The sequence below is a fragment of the Trachypithecus francoisi genome, unplaced genomic scaffold (assembly GCF_009764315.1).
Source record: "Trachypithecus francoisi isolate TF-2019V2 unplaced genomic scaffold, Tfra_2.0 Lachesis_group21, whole genome shotgun sequence".
In the NCBI taxonomy this organism is placed as follows: Eukaryota; Metazoa; Chordata; class Mammalia; order Primates; family Cercopithecidae; genus Trachypithecus; species Trachypithecus francoisi.
In genome coordinates this window covers 7584866-7603602 of record NW_022681467.1, presented here as the reverse complement: position 1 = coordinate 7603602, position 18737 = coordinate 7584866, and the positions used below count along the sequence as shown (strand labels likewise).

At 42.8% G+C, this 18737-nt stretch overlaps 1 protein-coding gene across 2 annotated transcripts in view; it reads left to right on the top strand.

Annotated features, from left to right (window-relative positions):
• Positions 1 to 18737, top strand: part of DTD1 (D-aminoacyl-tRNA deacylase 1) — a 188825-nt gene that overhangs the window by 114668 nt on the left and 55420 nt on the right. Inside the window, exon 5 of one of the 2 annotated variants that reach the window (XM_033185495.1) lies at positions 8665 to 8793. The exons of the other annotated variant lie outside the window; for it this stretch is intronic. Within the exon in view, the coding sequence (XP_033041386.1) occupies positions 8665 to 8778 (114 nt within the window). The 3' untranslated portion in view covers positions 8779 to 8793. Of the gene's footprint in view, positions 1 to 8664; positions 8794 to 18737 lie in introns of those variants that run through there. 2 annotated transcript variants of the gene reach the window in all.

Here is an 18737-nt window from a genome sequence, read left to right as displayed (position 1 = left end):
CCTGGTTTAGTCTTGGGAGAGTGTAAGTGTCCAGGAAATTATCCATTTCTTCTAGGTTTCCTAGTTTATTTGCATAGAGGTGTTTATAGTATTCTCTGATGGTAGTTTGTATTTCTTTGGGGTCGGTGGTGATATCTCCTTTTTCATTTTTTATTGCATCTATTTGATTCTTCTCTCTTTTCTTCTGTGTTAGTCTTGCTAGCGGTCTATCAATTTTGTTGATCTTTTCAAGAAACCAGCTCCTGGATTCATTGATTTTTTTGGAGGGTTTTTTGTGTCTCTATCTCCTTCAGTTCTGCTGTGATCTTAGTTATTTCTTGCCTTCTGCTAGCTTTTGAATGTGTTTGCTCTTGCTTCTCTAGTTCTTTTAATTGTGATGTTAGGGTGTCAATTTTAGATCTTTCCTGCTTTCTCTTGTGGACATTTAGTGCTATAAATTTCCCTCTACACACTGCTTTAAATGTGTCCCAGAGATTCTGGTATGTTGTATCTTTGTTCTCATTGGTTTCAAAGAACATCTTTATTTCTGCCTTCATTTCGTTATGTACCCAGTAGTAATTCAGGAGCAGTTGTTCAGTTTCCATGTAGTTGAGTGGTTTTGATTGAGTTTCTTAGTCCTGAGTTCTAGTTTGATTGCACTGTGGTCTGAGAGACAGTTTGTTATAATTTCTGTTCTTGTACATTTGCTGAGGAGTGCTTTACTTCCAATTATGTGGTCAATTTTGGAATAAGTGCGATGTAGTGCTGAGAAGAATGTACCTTCTGCTGATTTGGGGTGGAGAGTTCTGTAGATTTCTTATTAGGTCTGCTTGGTGCAGAGTTGAGTTCAATTCCTGGATATCCTTGTTGACTTTCTGTCCCGCTGATCTGTCTAATGTTGACAGTGGGGTGTTAAAGTCTCCCATTATTATTGTATGGGAGTCTAAGTCTCTTTGTAAGTCTCTAAGGACTTGCTTTATGAATCTGGGTGCTCCTGTATTGGGTGCATAGATATTTAGGATAGTTAGCTCTTCCTGTTGAATTGATCCCTTTACCATTATGTAATGGCCTTCTTTGTCTCTTTTGATCTTTGATGGTTTAAAGTCTGTTTTATCAGACACTAAGATTGCAACCCCTGCTTTTTTTTGTTTTCCATTTGCTTGGTAGATCTTCCTCCATCCCTTTATTTTGAGCCTATGTGTGTCTCTGCATGTAAGATGGGTCTCCTGAATACAGCAAACTGATGGGTCTTAATTCTTTATCCAGTTTGCCAGTCTGTGTCTTTTAATTGGACCATTTAGTCCATTTACATTTAAGGTTAATATTGTTATGTGTGAACTTGATCCTGTCATTATGTTATTAGCTGGTTATTTTGCTTGCTAGTTGATGCAGTTTCTTCCTAGCATCAATGGACTTTACATTTTGACATGTTTTTGCAATGGTTGGTACCTGTTGTTCCTTTCCATGTTTAGTGCTTCCTTCAGGATCTCTTGTAGGGCAGGCCTGGTGGTGAGAAAATCTCTAAGCATTTGCTTGTCTGTAAAAGATTTTATTTCTCCTTCACTGATGAAACTTAGTTTGGCTGGATATGAAATTCTGGGTTGAAAATTCTTTTCTATAAGAATGTTGAATATTGGCCCCCACTCTCTTCTGGCTTGGAGAGTTTCTGCTGAGAGATCCGCTGTTAGTCTGATGGGCTTCCCTTTGTGTGTAACCTGACCTTTCTCTCTGGCTGCCCTTAACATTTTTTCCTTCATTTCAACTTTGGTGAATCTGACAATTATGTGTCTTGGAGTTGCTCTTCTCGAGGAGTATCTTTGTGGCGTTCTCTGTATTTCCTGAATTTGAATGTTGACCTGCCTTACTAGGTTGGGGAAGTTCTCCTGGATGATATCCTGCAGAGTGTTTTCCAACTTGGTTCCATTTTCCCCATTACTTTCAGGCACACCAATCAGACGTAGATTTGGTCTTTTCACATAATCCCATATTTCTTGGAGGCTTTGTTCATTTCTTTTTACTCTTTTTTTCTCTACACTTCTCGTCTCACTTCATTTCATTCATTTGATCCTCAATCGCTGATACTCTTTCTTCCAGTTGATTGAGTTGGTTACTCAAGCTTGTGCATTTGTCATGTAGTTCTCATGTTATGGTTTTCATCTCTATCAGTTCTTTTAAGGTCTTCTCTGCATTAATTATTCTTGTTATCCATTCATCCATTCTTTTTTCAAGGGTTTTAGTTTCTTTGTGCTGGTTCTGTAGTTCCTCCTTTAACTCTGAGAAGTTTGATTGACTGAAGCCTTCTTCTCTCAACTCGTCAAAGTCATTCTGCATCCAGCTTTGTTCCATTGCTGGCGATGAGCTGCGTTCCTTTGAAGTGGGAGATGCACTCTGATTTTTTGAATTTCCAGCTTTTCTGCCCTACTTTTTCCTTATCTTTGTGGTTTTATCTGCCTTTGGTCTTTGATGATGGTGATATACTGATGGGGTTTTGGTGTGGGTGTCCTGTTTGTTAGTTTTCCTTCTAACAGTCAGGACCCTCAGCTGTAGGTCTGTTGGAGTTTGCTTGAGGTCCACTCCAGACCCTGTTTGCCTGAGTATCAGCAGCAGAGGCTGCAGAAGATGGAATGTTGCTGAATAGTGAGTGTTGCTGTCTGATACTTGCTCTGGAAGCTTCGTCTCAGGGGTGTACCCTGCCGTGTGAGGTGTGAGGTGTCAGTCTGCACCTAGTGGGGGATATCTCCCAGTTAGGCTACTCAGGGGTCAGGGACCCACTTGAGCAGGCAGTCTGTCCGTTCTCAGATCTCAATCTCTGTGCTGGAAGATCCATTGCTCTCTTCAAAGCTGTCAGACAGGGGCATTTACCTCTGCCGAGGTTTCTGCTGCTTTTTGTTTAGCTATGCCCGGTCCCCAGAGGAGGAGTCTACAGAGGCAGGCCAGCCTCCTTGAGCTGTGGTGGGCCCCACCCAATTCAAGCTTCCCGGAGGCTTTGTTTACCTGCTTAAGCCTCAGCAATGGTGAGCACCCCTCCCCCAGCCTTGCTGCTGCCTTGCAGTTAGATCTCAGACTGCTGTGCTAGCAATGAGGAAGGCTCCGTGGGCATGGAACCCTCTGGGCCAGGTGTGGGATATAGCCTCCTAGTAGGCCGTTTGCTAAGACCCTGGGTAAAGCGCAGTATTAGGGTGGGAGTTACCCGATTTTCCAGGTGTTTTGTGTCTCAGTTTCCTTTGGCTAGGAAAAGGAATTTCCTTCCCCCTTGCACTTCCCAGACGAGGCAATGCCTCGCCCTGCTTCAGCTCTTGCTGGTTGGGCTGCACCTGCGGACCAGCGCCAACTGTCCGACACGTCCCAGTGAGATGAACCGGGTACCTCAGTTGAAAATGCAGAAATCGCCCGTCTTCTGTGTCACTCACGCTGGGAGCTGGAGGCTGGAGCTGTTCCTATTCGGCCATCTTGGGCACGCCCTGATAATCTTTTCAAACCAGGAAAGATTTTGGTTTCCATTCCAGCATCCCTGAGTAACCACAACTGTGTATCGTACTCCCACCCTCTTCCCTCCATCTCTGTAATAAGCTCTTCTTCCTTGATTTTAATTTTCTTTTTTTTTTTTTTTTGAGACGGAGTCTTGCTCTGTCACCCAGGCTGGAGTGCAGTGGCCGGATCTCAGCTCACTGCAAGCTCCACCTCCTGGGTTTACGCCATTCTCCTGCCTCAGCCTCCCGAGTAGCTGGGACTACAGGCGCCGCCACCTCGCCCGGCTAGTTTTTGTATTTTTTAGTAGAGACGGGGTTTCACCGTGTTCACTAGGATGGTCTCGAACTCCTGACCTCGTGATCCACCCGTCTCAGCCTCCCAAAGTGCTGGGATTACAGGCTTGAGCCACCGCGCCCGGCCGATTTTAATTTTCTTGACAATTGAACCCTTCCCTTAGGTACTATTGGCTATATCCTTGTTTTTAAATTTCCACTTTTCTCATTTCCCGGACTGGGCAGTTGTTGAGTCCAGAACGTACTGGGAAAGTTGGCTAATTTAGCAAGGGCTATAGAATAAAGATCTAGGTTAGATGCAGGCGAGAAAAGCCAGGCTGGAGTACATACTAGAGACCACAGAGACATTGATCTACTGCAGGTCAGATTTAACTCCTCAGTAATATCAGGTGTTGTGGCTGCCAACATGGTGACCAGGAGCAGGTTGGTCTTTGATGTCTCTGTGTCAGTGCCTGAGGCAGGGATACTGAAGAGAACATGCCTGCCGCATAGGATGGAAATCTGGTCACAAAGGTATCACTAGTTCTGTTGGAGTAGAAATCACGTCTGGAATAAGGCAAAAAAAAAAAAAAAGAAAAAAGAAAAAAAGAAAAAAGAACTGACTACAAAAATTTTAAAAGAATTGGCAAACTAATGTTTTTCTTAGCAGATGTGCCTTTGCCATAGTCCTAAGGTTTTCCTCCCTGTCGGTCATACTTTCTGTTTTATGAGACCAGTTTCTCCCTGGGGCCTCTGACTGGGCGGCTGCCTGGACCTACCCTGTGGGCTGCTGCCATCCAGCAGGAATCCGTAGCTTCCTTTCACTGTCCTGCTGGGTGGGTCATCTTTCTGGAACCTCCCACTCTTATCATCATCTTTCTTGGGTTTCTTTTTTATTTGTGCTGAAGTCTATTTTCAATAATTCTTTTTCCCTAGAAGAATGTTTAGAATGTAAATCTTCTGCCTTTTAAAAAGTAAATCTGAAAATGTCTCTATAGTCCTTACACTTGACTGTTAGTTTGTATGGATGTAGAATTCTAGGTTCAAAATTCTTTTCTTCAGAATTCTGAAGGCCATGGTTCTGCCTCTGGTGTTTCTGTGAGGGCCATTTACTGACCGTATTCTCACCCTGGGATGGGAGCTTTTCTTTTTTCCTTCTGGGTCCTGTGGAGACCTGTCTTGATCTTGGTGTCCTCAAACTTCATGAAGATGTGTTCCGTTTTCATCCTTTCTGGTATTCTAGGTTTCTTAAGTCTAAATTCCCTTGCCTTTTCTTTAGCTCGAGGAAGCTCTCTTCTTCTATTACTGCCATTTTCAATATTTTCTCGCTATTTATTTTTCTCCTCTCTCTTTCTGGAAAACCTGGAGACCAGTTGATAATCCTCCCAAGTTGTCATTTTTCTTAAACTTTCTCAGTATTTTCCATTCTTTTTCTGTTTGTTTTTTTAACCCCATGGGGCAGTTATTAAACTTGAAATTATTAATCTCCCAAACTTTCTACTAAGTTTTTAATTTTGGTAATCATATTTTAAATATCCATGAACTCATTTTTTTTAATCCTAAGTTCTGCTTTTTCATAGCAGCTATTTTTTTGTTGTTGTTGTTTCTGTTTTCTTATTTTGTTTTTAGGGGTATTATGTTTTCTTGATGCTCTCTGAAGATATATACTGACTGAACTTTTAAAATACTCATTTCTGTTTGCTGAAGTAGCTTTTTTGCTCAGAGTCAGTTCTATTTATTCTATTCAGTTTTTTCTTTTGAGCTATAGATGTGCCCCCAAATATCTGGATGTCTTTGGTTGTCTGTTTATATTAAGAACACTGGCCAGGGTAGATTAACACAAGTAGTTGGTAGCTTTACAGGCAGGTCATTTGGTCTCCAGTGAGCCTCTCTCCTGAGCACGAGGGTAGCTGGGCACTCAGTGTATGTGTTTACATGGGCAGGAACCTTAGAAAAATGGCACAGGAACTCCAGTGGACTCCAGTGAGTCCAGTGGACTCAGGTTCAAAAGAGTGTCTGCAAGGGGTGGGGAAAAGATGCCTAACCAAGGGCAAATATGAGAGGGTAACCTCATCCTGTAAAATAAGCAGAGACAGAAATTCTAAGAACCGAAATTTTGTTATTGTCACTGTTGTTTTTAAAAGTTATCTCTAGAGCAGTGGTTCTCACCCGTTTTGTACCTTTGGGGGCATTTGACAACTCCGGAGACATTTTTGGTTGTCACAAATAGGGGAGGGGGACATGCTACCTACCAGCTTCTAGCAGGTAGAGTCCAGGGTTGCTACTCATCATCCTAAAATGTACAGGACACACCTCACCCCAAAGAATTATCCAGCTCTGAATGTCAGTAGTGCTGAGGTTGAGAAACACCACTGCAGAGGAAGATGATCAAGGAGAGGGTGGGGCAGGGGAGGAAGATCAGGAAGCATGTCCCGAAGCATGTTGGTTCCTATTTTGCCTCCACACTCTGCCAAGGGGAGACTTGGGTCACTAAATAAGCCTCCATCTCAGAGCAGTTGTTAAGGCAGTTTATCTGACCTTTGCTGTCCAGTAGCGTGGCCACTAGCCACAAAAGCTATACTGAAATAAAATTACAAATTTAATTGATCTGCACTAGCCACATTTCTCATGCTTGACAGCCATTTGTGACTTCTGTACTGGATTACTACAAAGATAGGACATTTCCATCACAGATAATTCGGCTGGACAGAGCTGGTCTAAACAGTATTGGTGCTGTTTTAAGGAACTTGAAGACTAGGAGTGCTGTTATGTTTAAAAACAAAAAATTTTGCTTTTCAGGATATCAGAGGATAAGGAGAGTTTGAAACAAATTAACAATTGGTAATTTTGAAATTTAACAGATTGATCTGAGTTCATCACTCTCCTCACACATGTACATGCATTCATAATGTGCCCTCTGACACAGAAACCACTTGCACCCACAGCAACTCCCGCCCCTGCCTGTACCCTTTCTCACAGTTAATTCATAGTTAATATGAGAAGAGGGTTGGAACTCAAGCCAGCAGACAGTGAGAGCAGCTTTAGGTGTTGTTCCAAAAGGTCCCCAGGAAGCTACCCCCAGGTTCAGGTACCATGGTAGCTGGTAGTGGTGGGTGAGTGCCTTCACTCCTGTGCCTTACCAAAAGGATGGTGAAGAATCTGAGCCCTTTCGTAACATGATGGTGAGCTTAGAGGCTGAGGTCTCAGTGGGAAGGATGAGCTGAACGGAAGTGATTCCACTGTGTTGGTGGTCAGGCTGTGTTAGGAGATCTGCTTTTTGTGAGAATGACTGAATGGAATGTGGTCAGAAACATTGTTGGAATCTTGAATATGTTCTAAAAATGGAAGACTTTGCTCTTGTAGCCCAGTGTATTCTAAGCTCATTTGCTGTTTTTTGAGCCTGTGTGCTACTGAATGCAAAGCCATTTGAACCCTTCTTATGCAGTCCATTTTGTCTTTGGCTGTGTTATTGGAGCCATGACTGATCAAACCTTTAGCTAGAACTCCACTGGAAAAGGGGATTGGCTTAGTGCGTGTGGCTTTCCTCAGTTCTCTTTTCCCTCAGATTTGGATAAAGAGGATAAATGATAAGTAAACAGCTATCAACAGTTGTGTGGTTTGTTGTGAAAGATTCAGCAGTTGTTGGTTCAGAGTGGGGAATCCTGGGGTCATTACTGACCAGATAGTTTGGAACCCTTTCTCTATGTCAGGGGCTACACCAAGGCATTTGTGTTTGTAGAGATAAGAATTGCAGGCCACACCCTATGTTCATGGTACCAGATTTGCCTCCCTCACTGAGGTTTGTCTGGGGGGATTGCTCTTCGTTGGCACCTGGAAAAGACCTTTTTATGAAGAGCATCATTGAAATTAGAAGGGCCGGGCGCGGTGGCTCAAGCCTGTAATCCTGGCACTTTGGGAGGCCGAGACGGGCGGATCACGAGGTTGGGAGATCGAGACCATCCTGGCTAATGTGGTGAAACCCTGTCTCTGCTAAAAAATACAAAAAAAAACTAGCCGGGCGCGGTGGCGGGCGCCTGTAGTCCCGGCTACTCGGGAGGCTGAGGCAGGAGAATGGCATAAACCCGGGAGGCGGAGCTTGCAGTGAGCTGAGATCCGGCCACTGCACTCCAGCCTGGGCGACAGAGCGAGACTCCATCTCAAAAAAAAAAAAGAAAAAAAACAAAAGAAATTAGAAGGCATAAATAAATAAAATAGCATCTCTTTGCTGTTGCTTTAGACTTTCTTCTTATGGTAATGTCTTTTGGAATAGAGTCATCTTTTGATCTCCAGTAAACAGGTAACCTGTCAGGTGGGTGTGGTTGCTTCTGAGTGTGAGCAGTTCAGCGTTTCAAGTTGAATTTGGAAGAGAAAAAGGTGTATTGGGCCTTCTTTATGGGTGGAGAACCCACTGCCTCTAAAAAACAAGAGTCGTTGCTTTGACAGTGGTGTAGAAAGTTGCCTCTGAGGAGCTGGATTAATAGCTAATCTCTTGAAAAAATAGCACAGAAAATGACCTTTTACTTGTGTTCTCTGAGGCAGATCAAGTGGAGTTTATTTCTAGACAGAAAAACATTTTGTGTAAATTATATCTAAGGAAGCAGTGTAACTCAGTGTTCAGTAATTAGCCCTGTCCTGGTATTTAAGACGCTGAAAGGGAGTGCTGCCGTTGTAATTGAGTTCTTTTTAACCCTGTTAGTGCTGCATTTCCATATTTTAATTGAATGTTTCAGAATTCAGCAGGTGAAGCCTTTCTGAGTGTTGGCATTATCCATCAGGTGTACTCCCCCAGAGACCCCCGTGTGCTGAGGGGTCTGAATAGCAGTGTGAGCCTTGGCCTGAGCAGTGGTGTTGGGAGGATGCCACTGCTCTTGGGTGGCCCCAAATGTCTCTTGCTGTTCCCCTGTAACTTGCCACTTTTCACCTGGATGTTCATCACCTGTAGGCAGTTAATGTCTTCATGAGCGAGATGCAGAGTTCAGCCGACTCATATTTCCTTAGCTCCCTTGGACATGGTCAGGATTTCAGTTATATTCAGAAGGAGAGTTTTGTTGGATAAATAAAGCACATGATCATCAGTTCAGGGAAAAGCAGAGACCTGTTTGGTCTCATTTCAAGGCTTTTTCCATTTAAACAACCTCCTTAACTGTTTAAAGCCACACACAGTTGTTGTTTAAGTAAAGCAACCCTGGACGGACTGCAGTAGACAAGATTATACCTTGAGTGCTCTGTGTCTGGGACTCACCCTGTGTGCTCACTCATATATGCACCTGGTCTTACCCAAGATACCAAACTGTGGTGGTCGGTGTCTTGGAAACGTGCCAGCTTCTCTGGCCACAGGGTACTATGCAGTACAGCAGCACCAGACTCTAAAGGGAGCAAGCACTAATCACCTGGAAGGGTGAGTGGCTCTTTTCAAGGTGGACTGGTGGCTGTCTGTTCACAAGAAAGACTCCTCGGGCATCATGTGTTACAGGCTCATTGTCCACTACTGAGGGTGAGTCTTAGGGCTGGTTCTTTTCTCTCTGGACAAGTGGGCTTTACCGTAGAAACTCTTAGAGTGCATGATAACACACACACACACACACACACTCTCTCTCTCTCTCTCTCTCTCTCTCCTCTCTCTCTCTCTCACACACACACACAGGTCCTTATGCTGCTTCCTTTCCTTCTCAGATCAGCTGAAGAGAAGAGTAGAGGGGACCTGTACCTTGGTACCTCTCCGACTAGCTTGCAGGTCTCCCAGGACTAAGGTCTCCTTGTGAGTGTGTCCGGTGAGGGTGTGGTGTGAGGGGCACCTTTCCAGAACCCACCAGTGTTACCAACTCTCCATGAGTGGGCAGGGCTTTGGGCCTGTGCACTAGGGGGTGGTCAGGAGCTTGGGGAGACAGGCCCATTTCTCTGCCTCTTGAAATGTGCCTGGTCCCAATTGAGATGTGCTGTGGGTATACAGTACACACTGGATCAAAGATGTGTTATATAAAAAAGGTAAAATAGGTAATTATTAACGTACGTGTGTGTGTGTGTGTGGTGTGTGTGTGTGTGTATATATATATATTTCTTTTTTTTTGGACACAAAGTCTCACTCTATCGCCCAGGCTGGAGTGCAGTGGCATGATCTCAGCTCACTGCAACCTCCACCTCCCTGGTTCAAGTGATTCTCATGCCTCAGCCTCCCAAGTAGCTGGGATTACAGCCACGCACCACCACACCTGGCTAATTTTTGTATATTTAGTAGAGATGGGGTTTCACCATGTTGGCCAGCCTGGTCTCAATCTCCTGACCTCAAGTGATCCACCCGCCTTGGCCTCCTAAAGTGCTGAGATTCCAGGCATGAGCCACCATGCCTGTCCACAAACTGCTATAAACATTTCTAAACACTCCCATTTTTATACTTACCTCCTCACAGATCTGCACAAACGCACAAACAGTTCAGGGCAGACAGTGGTCTGTTGCCCTTTCTTTGAGCAGCACTGGCTTAGAGGGCAATCTTTTCTAGTGCTGCTGTCAACGTAAGGAGATACTGCCCTCCCACCTGCCCCTGTGGTGGCAGCAGGAGTGCCCATACCTCCTGTCGTCTCCATCAGGTCTGAAGGCTGCTCAAAATACAGGTATTTTGTATTAAGTAAAAGCGATGGGTTTGCAATGCAAATATAGCTTCAAGACTGGCCTTTCTCCCCACTTAATCGATTGCCACTGCTGCATCCCTTCTTTGTGTAGAACTTCTGGGGCTATCTCTGCCTGCCTCTAGGACAACAGTGCTTGCTGTTAGACTAGCTCAGACTCTCAGTCTTCACATGTTTTGCAAGCATATTGATGTACAGAACGTGTTATTTCCCAGCCTCTGTTATAGAATAAGACCCTTTGAAAATAATTGTACACACTAAATGTGATCAATAAATATGATCACCCCCTTTGATAATTCCTTGCAAAGCCCAGAGTTTTGTACTGGCAGCCCTGCACAGAAAGGTGCGTTTATGTAAGTCAATGTGGTAAGTACCCAGGGTGATGTAATCATATAATGAACTGCAGCTTCTCTTCCTCTTCATCATCATCATCATGTTTGGGTAAACACGGTTGCCATTTCCCTTCCTCATGGTCATTATTTCTGTATTACTCTCTATACCTCCTTCCATTTCTTTCTCGAAGGTGTTGAAAGAACCTTTACTAACCATCCACCTGGCTCCTAAAGGTGCAGATCATGGCTATGTCTGAAACTGGCAAGTTCTGTCCACAGGTCTCACCAAATGGTTGAGCAGCCCTCCATGGTCATCACCTGTGGGCAGATGGTCACTAAGGGCAATTGTTGGGCGCAGAATACCTAGGCTGATTGGAGTTATCCTTTTTTTTTTTTTTTTTTTTTTTGAGATGGAGTCTTGGTCTGTCGCCCAGGCTGGAGTGCAGTGGCCGGATCTCAGCTCACTGCAAGCTCCGCCTCCTGAGTTTATGCCATTTTCCTGCCTCAGCCTCCCGAGTAGCTGGGACTATAGGCGCCCGCCCCCTCGCCCGGCTAGATTTTTGTATTTTTTTTTTTTTAGTAGAGATGGAATTTCACCGTGTTAGCCAGGATGGTCTCAATCTCCTGACCTCGTGATCCGCCCGTCTGGAGTTATCCTTTTTGATCGGAGTGCCAGGTAGTTGAATTTGTGTAAATTAAATGTTTCCATGATGCAATTTATAATACCCAGATGTACTTGGTATAAAAATTATCTTGGGGAACCTGACAGTTGAAAACAGGGAATGGAAGCAGCTGACAAGGATGTTCGAACTTGCCTTCATGCCCAAAAGTTAGAGGTCAGGGAGGGGTGGGACACTTTGTGAGTGGGGTTTTTTTTTAATGCCTGGAAAACCATTAGAAAACAGGCAATCTGGAAACTTTGGGACTTACTCCTAATTTCATTTTTGATTTTAGAATGTATTAGGGTAAATAACTTATTCTACTTATATTTGAGGATTTGCTGACTTCTGAGAGCACCATGTGTTCATTTCCATTATGAATAGGGCAGCCTTATGATATATTGTCTACATTTGGGAGTATTATTGAGAATGAAGGGGACAAGAGGTATGAACTTTGATTGTCCTGGGCAAACCAGAACATGTGGTCACCCTAGTTATGAAGATCAGTTTAGGTTATTCATCCTAAAACCAGAAATTTTGATAAAACTGAGAGGTTAGGTATCATATCTTATCCTGATAAAATTTTCTATTAAAACTATGTAAATTCAGTTTTATGAGATAAATCTATACAATATCATTTCATAAAAAATGGAGTTTTTGAGAAAATAAAAAATGACATTATATTTTCAGAATCTTTCAAGCATATTCTGATGATTTTTTTTAAGTTGACAGTGTTTGAAGGTAAATAGTGGCCGTGTTGTTAAGAATTCATATGTAAAATATGCCCCTTGTTTAAAATTATCTCAGGGATTACTCTCATTCAAATCTTTAATCAGTCAGTTTATTATTCATAAGTCTGGTGTTTCCAATAAAATTCTACCACATGAAACAGAATGGTATTTAATAAGATAATAAGCTTTATAAAATGTAAAAGTGAACACCTTAATTATTTTAAATTATATCAACTTTAGAAATGATTGTATAATTAAGACTTGCCTGTAGCTTAGAATACTCTTAGGAAGGATTCACTGTACTAGTTCTCAGTCAACAGCCCTTAAATGCAGGTGGCTGATAGTGGCTGGTGTTACCAATGTGATTGGAACATGCCTCTGGCCCTGGATGGTAGTGCCACCAGGGCCACATGCCTCCTCTGTAGAGCCAGGAAGGGGCTCTGAGAGTGAGTTGAATCATGGGCCTGTTTTCCTTGTGTTCTCTCCTTTGGCCATTTGAGGGTTAAGGAGGTTGGGCAGACAGTTTTTGCCTTGATGGGTACTGGATACTCTTGTATTCCTATGACAATTCTTGAGCTTTTCGTTAAGTTACTTGAAATCACTTTGGTTACTTTGGGTCTGGATCTTACGATTTATTAAGTGAGTCTGGAGCAGTGCTTAGTAGGACTAATTCTTCCCACTGCTGCAGCGAGTCCTTCCTGAGCTCCATGGAGTGGTGGGATCAGGCACTATTCTCAGCCCTGTGTGAGCGTAGGTGTTGTAAGCACTAATCTTTTCCTGATCTTGTGTAGTTTCTTTACCTGCTTAGTACTCAGCTGGATGCCCCAGGGGCCTTCTGCACAACTCCACCATTCTCCCTCTGTGCAGCTCTCTCTTCTCCAGTACCGTATCCTGAGTGCTTTAGCTGAGTGTCCTCCGGGACTCTCAACTCCATCTCCTTTACTCAGGAAGTCCTCCAGCCTCTGCCTGGGTTTCCCTCTCATACTGTGACCTGTGAACTCTCCCTAGGCGGTCAGATGGAGCTCCCATGGGGCTTACCTGGCTTGTTGTTTCCTAACCTTTGTTGCCTGAGATCCTGTGTCTTAACAATTGTTGTCTTAGGTTTGTCTTTTTTTTTTTTTTTTTTTTAACTTCAGTGTGATGGTGTGAGGATAAATTTGGTTCCTGTTGATCCATCTTGGATCAGGACAGCGTTTTTTAAAAATCATGATCTGGTGTAAATTTTTTTCTCGTGAGCTGTTCTTGCTCAGAGTCCCCTTTCTAGGTCAAGGGTGGTATCTGGGTTGTTTTGAAGTCCTTCCTTCTTCATTGTGCTTATTTAGGTAGAAACTTTCTTTAAGCATCAGCTCAGACTGGGCGCAGTGGCTCACGCCTATAATCCCAACACTTTGGGAGGTTGGAGCAGGAGGATCACTTGAGGTCAGGAGTTCGAGACCAGGCTGGACAACATGGGGAAACCCCGTCTCTACTAAAAATATAAAAATTAGCCGGGAGGCCGGGGTAGGGGGTGCCGGGGGTCAGGGGGCACGTGCCTGTAATCCCAGCTACTCGGGAGGCTGAGGCAGGAGAATTGCTTGAACCTGGGAGGTGGAAGTGGTTGCAGTGAGCCAAGATGGCATGACTGCACTCCAGCCTGTGTGACAGAGGGAGACTCCATCTCAAAAAAATCCAACTTCTTCCACAAGTATTTCTTCATCAGCTCCATTCTGTATGGGTTTTTCCTTAGAGTAGTTAGAGACTCTAGTGTTCAGTGGTGTACTGTTACCACTGTTTCATCTTTGTTTTACAGTGATTAAGTCTTCGCTTTCCAAACTTCTTGAGCCAGGGGTTCTTGTTTGTACTTTTTTGTGCTCTCCACAGGGATTAGCACAGGAATCAGCTCATAAACATTAGCAATTGTGTTTTGAAATTCTTGCCTTTGTGACCAAAGAACACATGTGATGTCATTTTCATAAGTACTTTGTCTGTGTGTGTTGTGGGGGGCGGGGGGGTGAGGGAGAAGCAAGGATGAAGTAGTGACTCTGATCCCGTGATCAGATGTCAACAAGACTGTCCTTGCTCCTGCAGCAGTCTCTCTCATGTGTGTTTTAGCTGGCTATTCATTTGCCATGGAATCACTGGATCATAAGTCAGCATGGAGCTCGACCCAAGATCCCATATGAAAACGAAACCTTAACAATGGAGACACATGCCATAATTAAGGTAATTCTCTCCCATAGGCTTTTTAATAAAGTCGCAGTGGGCCCACTGTGTCTTCACAGGTCCCCAGTGGAAATAAAACCCCCAAATGCGCATATTTGGGATCCACAGGCTTGCCAGATACTTCTCTATTGTGACTTGCTCTAAGCATAGAACAGTCATGACCTTACATGGCCCTCACGGAACCCACTTACCAGTAGCTGTGTGGACACTAGAATCTTTTCTTTTTTTTTTTTTTTTTTTTTTTTTTTATTATACTTTAAGTTCTAGGGTACATGTGCATGACGTTTATATCATGTATAACTCCCCAATGCAATCCCTCCCTCCTCCCCCCTCCCCATGATAGGCCCCAGTGTGTGATGTTCCCCTTCCCGAGTCCAAGTGATCTCATTGTTCAGTTCCCACTATGAGTGAGAACATGCGGTGTTTGGTTTCTCTTCTTGTGATAGTTTGCTAAGAATGATGGTTTCCAGCTGCATCCATTCCCTACAAAGGACGCAAACTCATCCTTTTGATGGCTGCATAGTATTCCATGGTGTATATGTGCCACATTTTCTTAATCCAGTCTGTCACAGATGGACATTTGGGTTGATTCCAAGTCTTTGCTATTGTGAATAGTGCCGCAATAAACAAACGTGTGCATGTGTCTTTGTAGTAGAGTAATTTATAATCCTTTGGGTATATACCCAGTAGTGGGATGGCTGGGTCATATGGTACATCTAGTTCTAGATCCTTGAGGAATCGCCATACTGTTTTCCATAATGGTTGAACTAGTTTACAATCCCACCAACAGTGTAAAAGTGTTCCTATTTCTCCACATCCTCTCCAACACCTGTTGTTTCCTGACTTCTTAATGATTGCCATTCTAACTGGTGTGAGATGGTATCTCATTGTGGTTTTGATTTGCATTTCTCTGATGGCCAGTGATGATGAGCATTTTTTCATGTGTCTGTTGGCTGTATGGATGTCTTCTTTTGAGAAATGTCTGTTCATATCCTTTCCCCACTTTTGATGGGGTTGTTTGTTTTTTTCTTGTATATTTGTTGAGTTCTTTGTAGATTCTGGATATTAGCCCTTTGTCAGATGAGTAGGTTGCAAAAATTTTTTCCCATTCTGTAGGTTGCCTGTTCACTCTGATGGTACTTTCTTTGGCTGTGCAAAAGCTCTTTAGTTTAATTAGATCCCATGTGTCAATTTTGCTTTTGCTGCCGTTGCTTTTGGTGTTTTAGACATGAAGTCCTTGCCCATGCCTATGTCCTGAATGGTACTACCTAGATTTTCTTCTAGGGTTTTTATGGTATTAGGTCTAACATTTAAGTCTCTAATCCATCTTGAATTAATTTTCGTATAAGGGGTAAGGAAAGGATCCAGTTTCAGCTTTCTACTTATGGCTAGCCAATTTTCCCAGCACCATTTATTAAATAGGGAATCCTTTCCCCATTTCTTGTTTCTCTCAGGTTTGTCAAAGATCAGATGGCTGTAGATGTGTGGTATTATTTCTGAGGACTCTGTTCTGTTCCATTGGTCTATATCTCTGTTGTGGTACCAGTACCATGCTGTTTTGGTTACTGTAGCCTTGTAGTATAGTTTGAAGTCAGGTAGCGTGACGCCTCCAGCTTTGTCCTTTTGACTTAGGATTGTCTTGGCAATGCGGGCTCTTTTTTGGTTCCATATGAACTTTAAAGCCGTTTTTTCCAATTCTGTGAAGAAAGTCATTGGTAGCTTGATGGGGATGGCATTGAATCTATAAATCACCTTGGGCAGTATGGCCATTTTCACGATATTGATTCTTCCTATCCATGAGCATGGTATGTTCTTCCATTTGTTTGTGTCCTCTTTGATTTCACTGAGCAGTGGTTTGTAGTTCTCCTTGAAGAGGTCCTTTACATCCCTTGTAAGCTGGATTCCTAGGTATTTGATTCTCTTTGAAGCAATTGTGAATGGAAGTTGATTCCTGATTTGGCTCTCTGCTTGTCTGTTACTGGTGTATAAGAATGCTTGTGATTTTTGCACATTAATTTTGTATCCTGAGACTTTGCTGAAGTTGCTTATCAGCTTAAGCAGATTTTGGGCTGAGACAATGGGGTTTTCTAAATACAATCATGTCATCTGCAAACAGGGACAATTTGACTTCTTCTTTTCCTAACTGGATACCCTTGATTTCTTTCTCTTGCCTGATTGCCCTAGCCAGAACTTCCAGCACTATGTTGAATAGGAGTGGTGAGAGAGGGCATCCCTGTCTTGTGCCAGTTTTCAAAGGGAATTTTTCCAGTTTTTGCCCATTCAGTATGATATTAGCTGTGGTTTGTCATAAATAGCTCTTATTATTTTGAGGTACGTTCCATCAATACCAAATTTATTGAGCGTTTTTAGCATAAAGGGCTGTTGAATTTTGTCAAAAGCCTTTTCTGCATCTATTGAGATAATCATGTGGTTCTTGTCTTTGGTTCTGTTTATATGCTGGATTACGTTTATTGATTTGCGAATGTTGAACCAGCCTTGCATCCCAGGGATGAAGCCCACTTGATCATGGTGGATAAGCTTTTTGATGTGCTGCTGAATCCGGTTTGCCAGTATTTTATTGAGGATTTTTGCATCGATGTTCATCAGGGATATTGGTCTAAAATTCTCTCTTTTTGTTGTGTCTCTGCCAGGCTTTGGTATCAGGATGATGTTGGCCTCATAAAAAGAGTTAGGGAGGATTCCCTCTTTTCTATTGATTGGAATAGTTTCAGAAGGAATGGTACCAGCTCCACCTTGTACCTCTGGTAGAATTCAGCTGTGAATCCATCTGGTCCTGGACTTTTTTTGGTGGGTAGGCTATTAATTGTTGCCTCAATTTCAGAGCCTGCTATTGGTCTATTCAGGGATTCAACTTCTTCCTGGTTTAGTCTTGGAGAGTGTAAGTGTCCAGGAAATTATCCATTTCTTCTAGATTTTCTAGTTGATTTGCGTAGAGGTGTTTTAGTATTCTCTGATGGTAGTTTGTATTTCTGTGGGGTCGGTGGTGATATCCCCTTTATCATTTTTTATTGCGTCTATTTGATTCCTCTCTCTTTTCTTCTTTATTAGTCTAGCTAGCGGTCTGTCAATTTTGTTGATCTTTTCAAAAAACCACTCCTGGATTCATTGATTTTTTGGAGGGTTTTTTGTGTCTCTATCTCCTTCAGTTCTGCTCTGATCTTAGTTATTTCTTGCCTTCTGCTAGCTTTTGAATGTGTTTGCTCTTGCCTCTCTAGTTCTTTTAATTGTGATGTTAGAGTGTCAATTTTAGATCTCTCCTGCTTTCTCTTGTGGGCATTTAGTGCTATAAATTTCCCTCTACACACTGCTTTAAATGTGTCCCAGAGATTCTGGTATGTTGTATCTTTGTTCTCATTGGTTTCAAAGAACATCTTTATTTCTGCTTTCATTTCGTTATGTACCCAGTAGTCATTCAGGAGCAGGTTGTTCAGTTTCCATGTAGTTGAGCGGTTTGGATTGAGTTTCTTAGTCCTGAGTTCTAGTTTGATTGCACTGTGGTCTGAGAGACAGTTTGTTATAATTTCTGTTCTTGTACATTTGCTGAGGAGTGCTTTACTTCCAATTATGTGGTCAATTTTGGAATAAGTGCGATGTGGTGCTGAGAAGAATGTATATTCTGTTGATTTGGGGTGGAGAGTTCTATAGATGTCTATTAGGTCCGCTTGGTGCAGAGATGAGTTCAATTCCTGGATATCCTTGTTAACTTTCTGTCTCGTTGATCTGTCTAATGTTGACAGTGGAGTGTTGAAGTCTCCCATTATTATTGTATGGGAGTCTAAGTCTCTTTGTAGGTCTCTAAGGACTTGCTTTATGAATCTGGGTGCTCCTGTATTGGGTGCATAGATATTTAGGAGAGTTAGCTCTTCCTGTTGAATTGATCCCTTTACCATGATGTAATGGCCTTCTTTGTCTCTTTTGATCTTTGATGGTTTAAAGTCTGTTTTATCAGAGACTAGGATTGCAACCCCTGCTTTTTTTTGTTCTCCATTTGCTTGGTAGATCTTCCTCCATCCCTTTATTTTGAGCCTATGTATGTCTCTGCATGTGAGATGGGTCTCCTGAATACAGCAGACTGATGGGTCTTGACTCTTGATCCAGTTTGCCAGTCTGTGTCTTTTAATTGGAGCATTTAGTCCATTGACATTTAAGGTTAATATTGTTATGTGTGAACTTGATCCTGTCATTATGATATTAACTGGTTATTTTGCTCGTTAGTTGATGCAGTTTCTTCCTAGCCTCAATGGTCTTTACATTTTGGCATGTTTTTGCAATGGCTGGTACTGGTTGTTCCTTTCCATGTTTAGGGCTTCCTTCAGGGTCTCTTGTAAGGCAGGCCTGGTGGTGACAAAATCTCTAAGCATTTGCTTATCTGTAAAGGATTTTATTTCTCCTTCACTGATGAAGCTTAGTTTGGCTGGATATGAAATTCTGGGTTTAAAATTCTTTT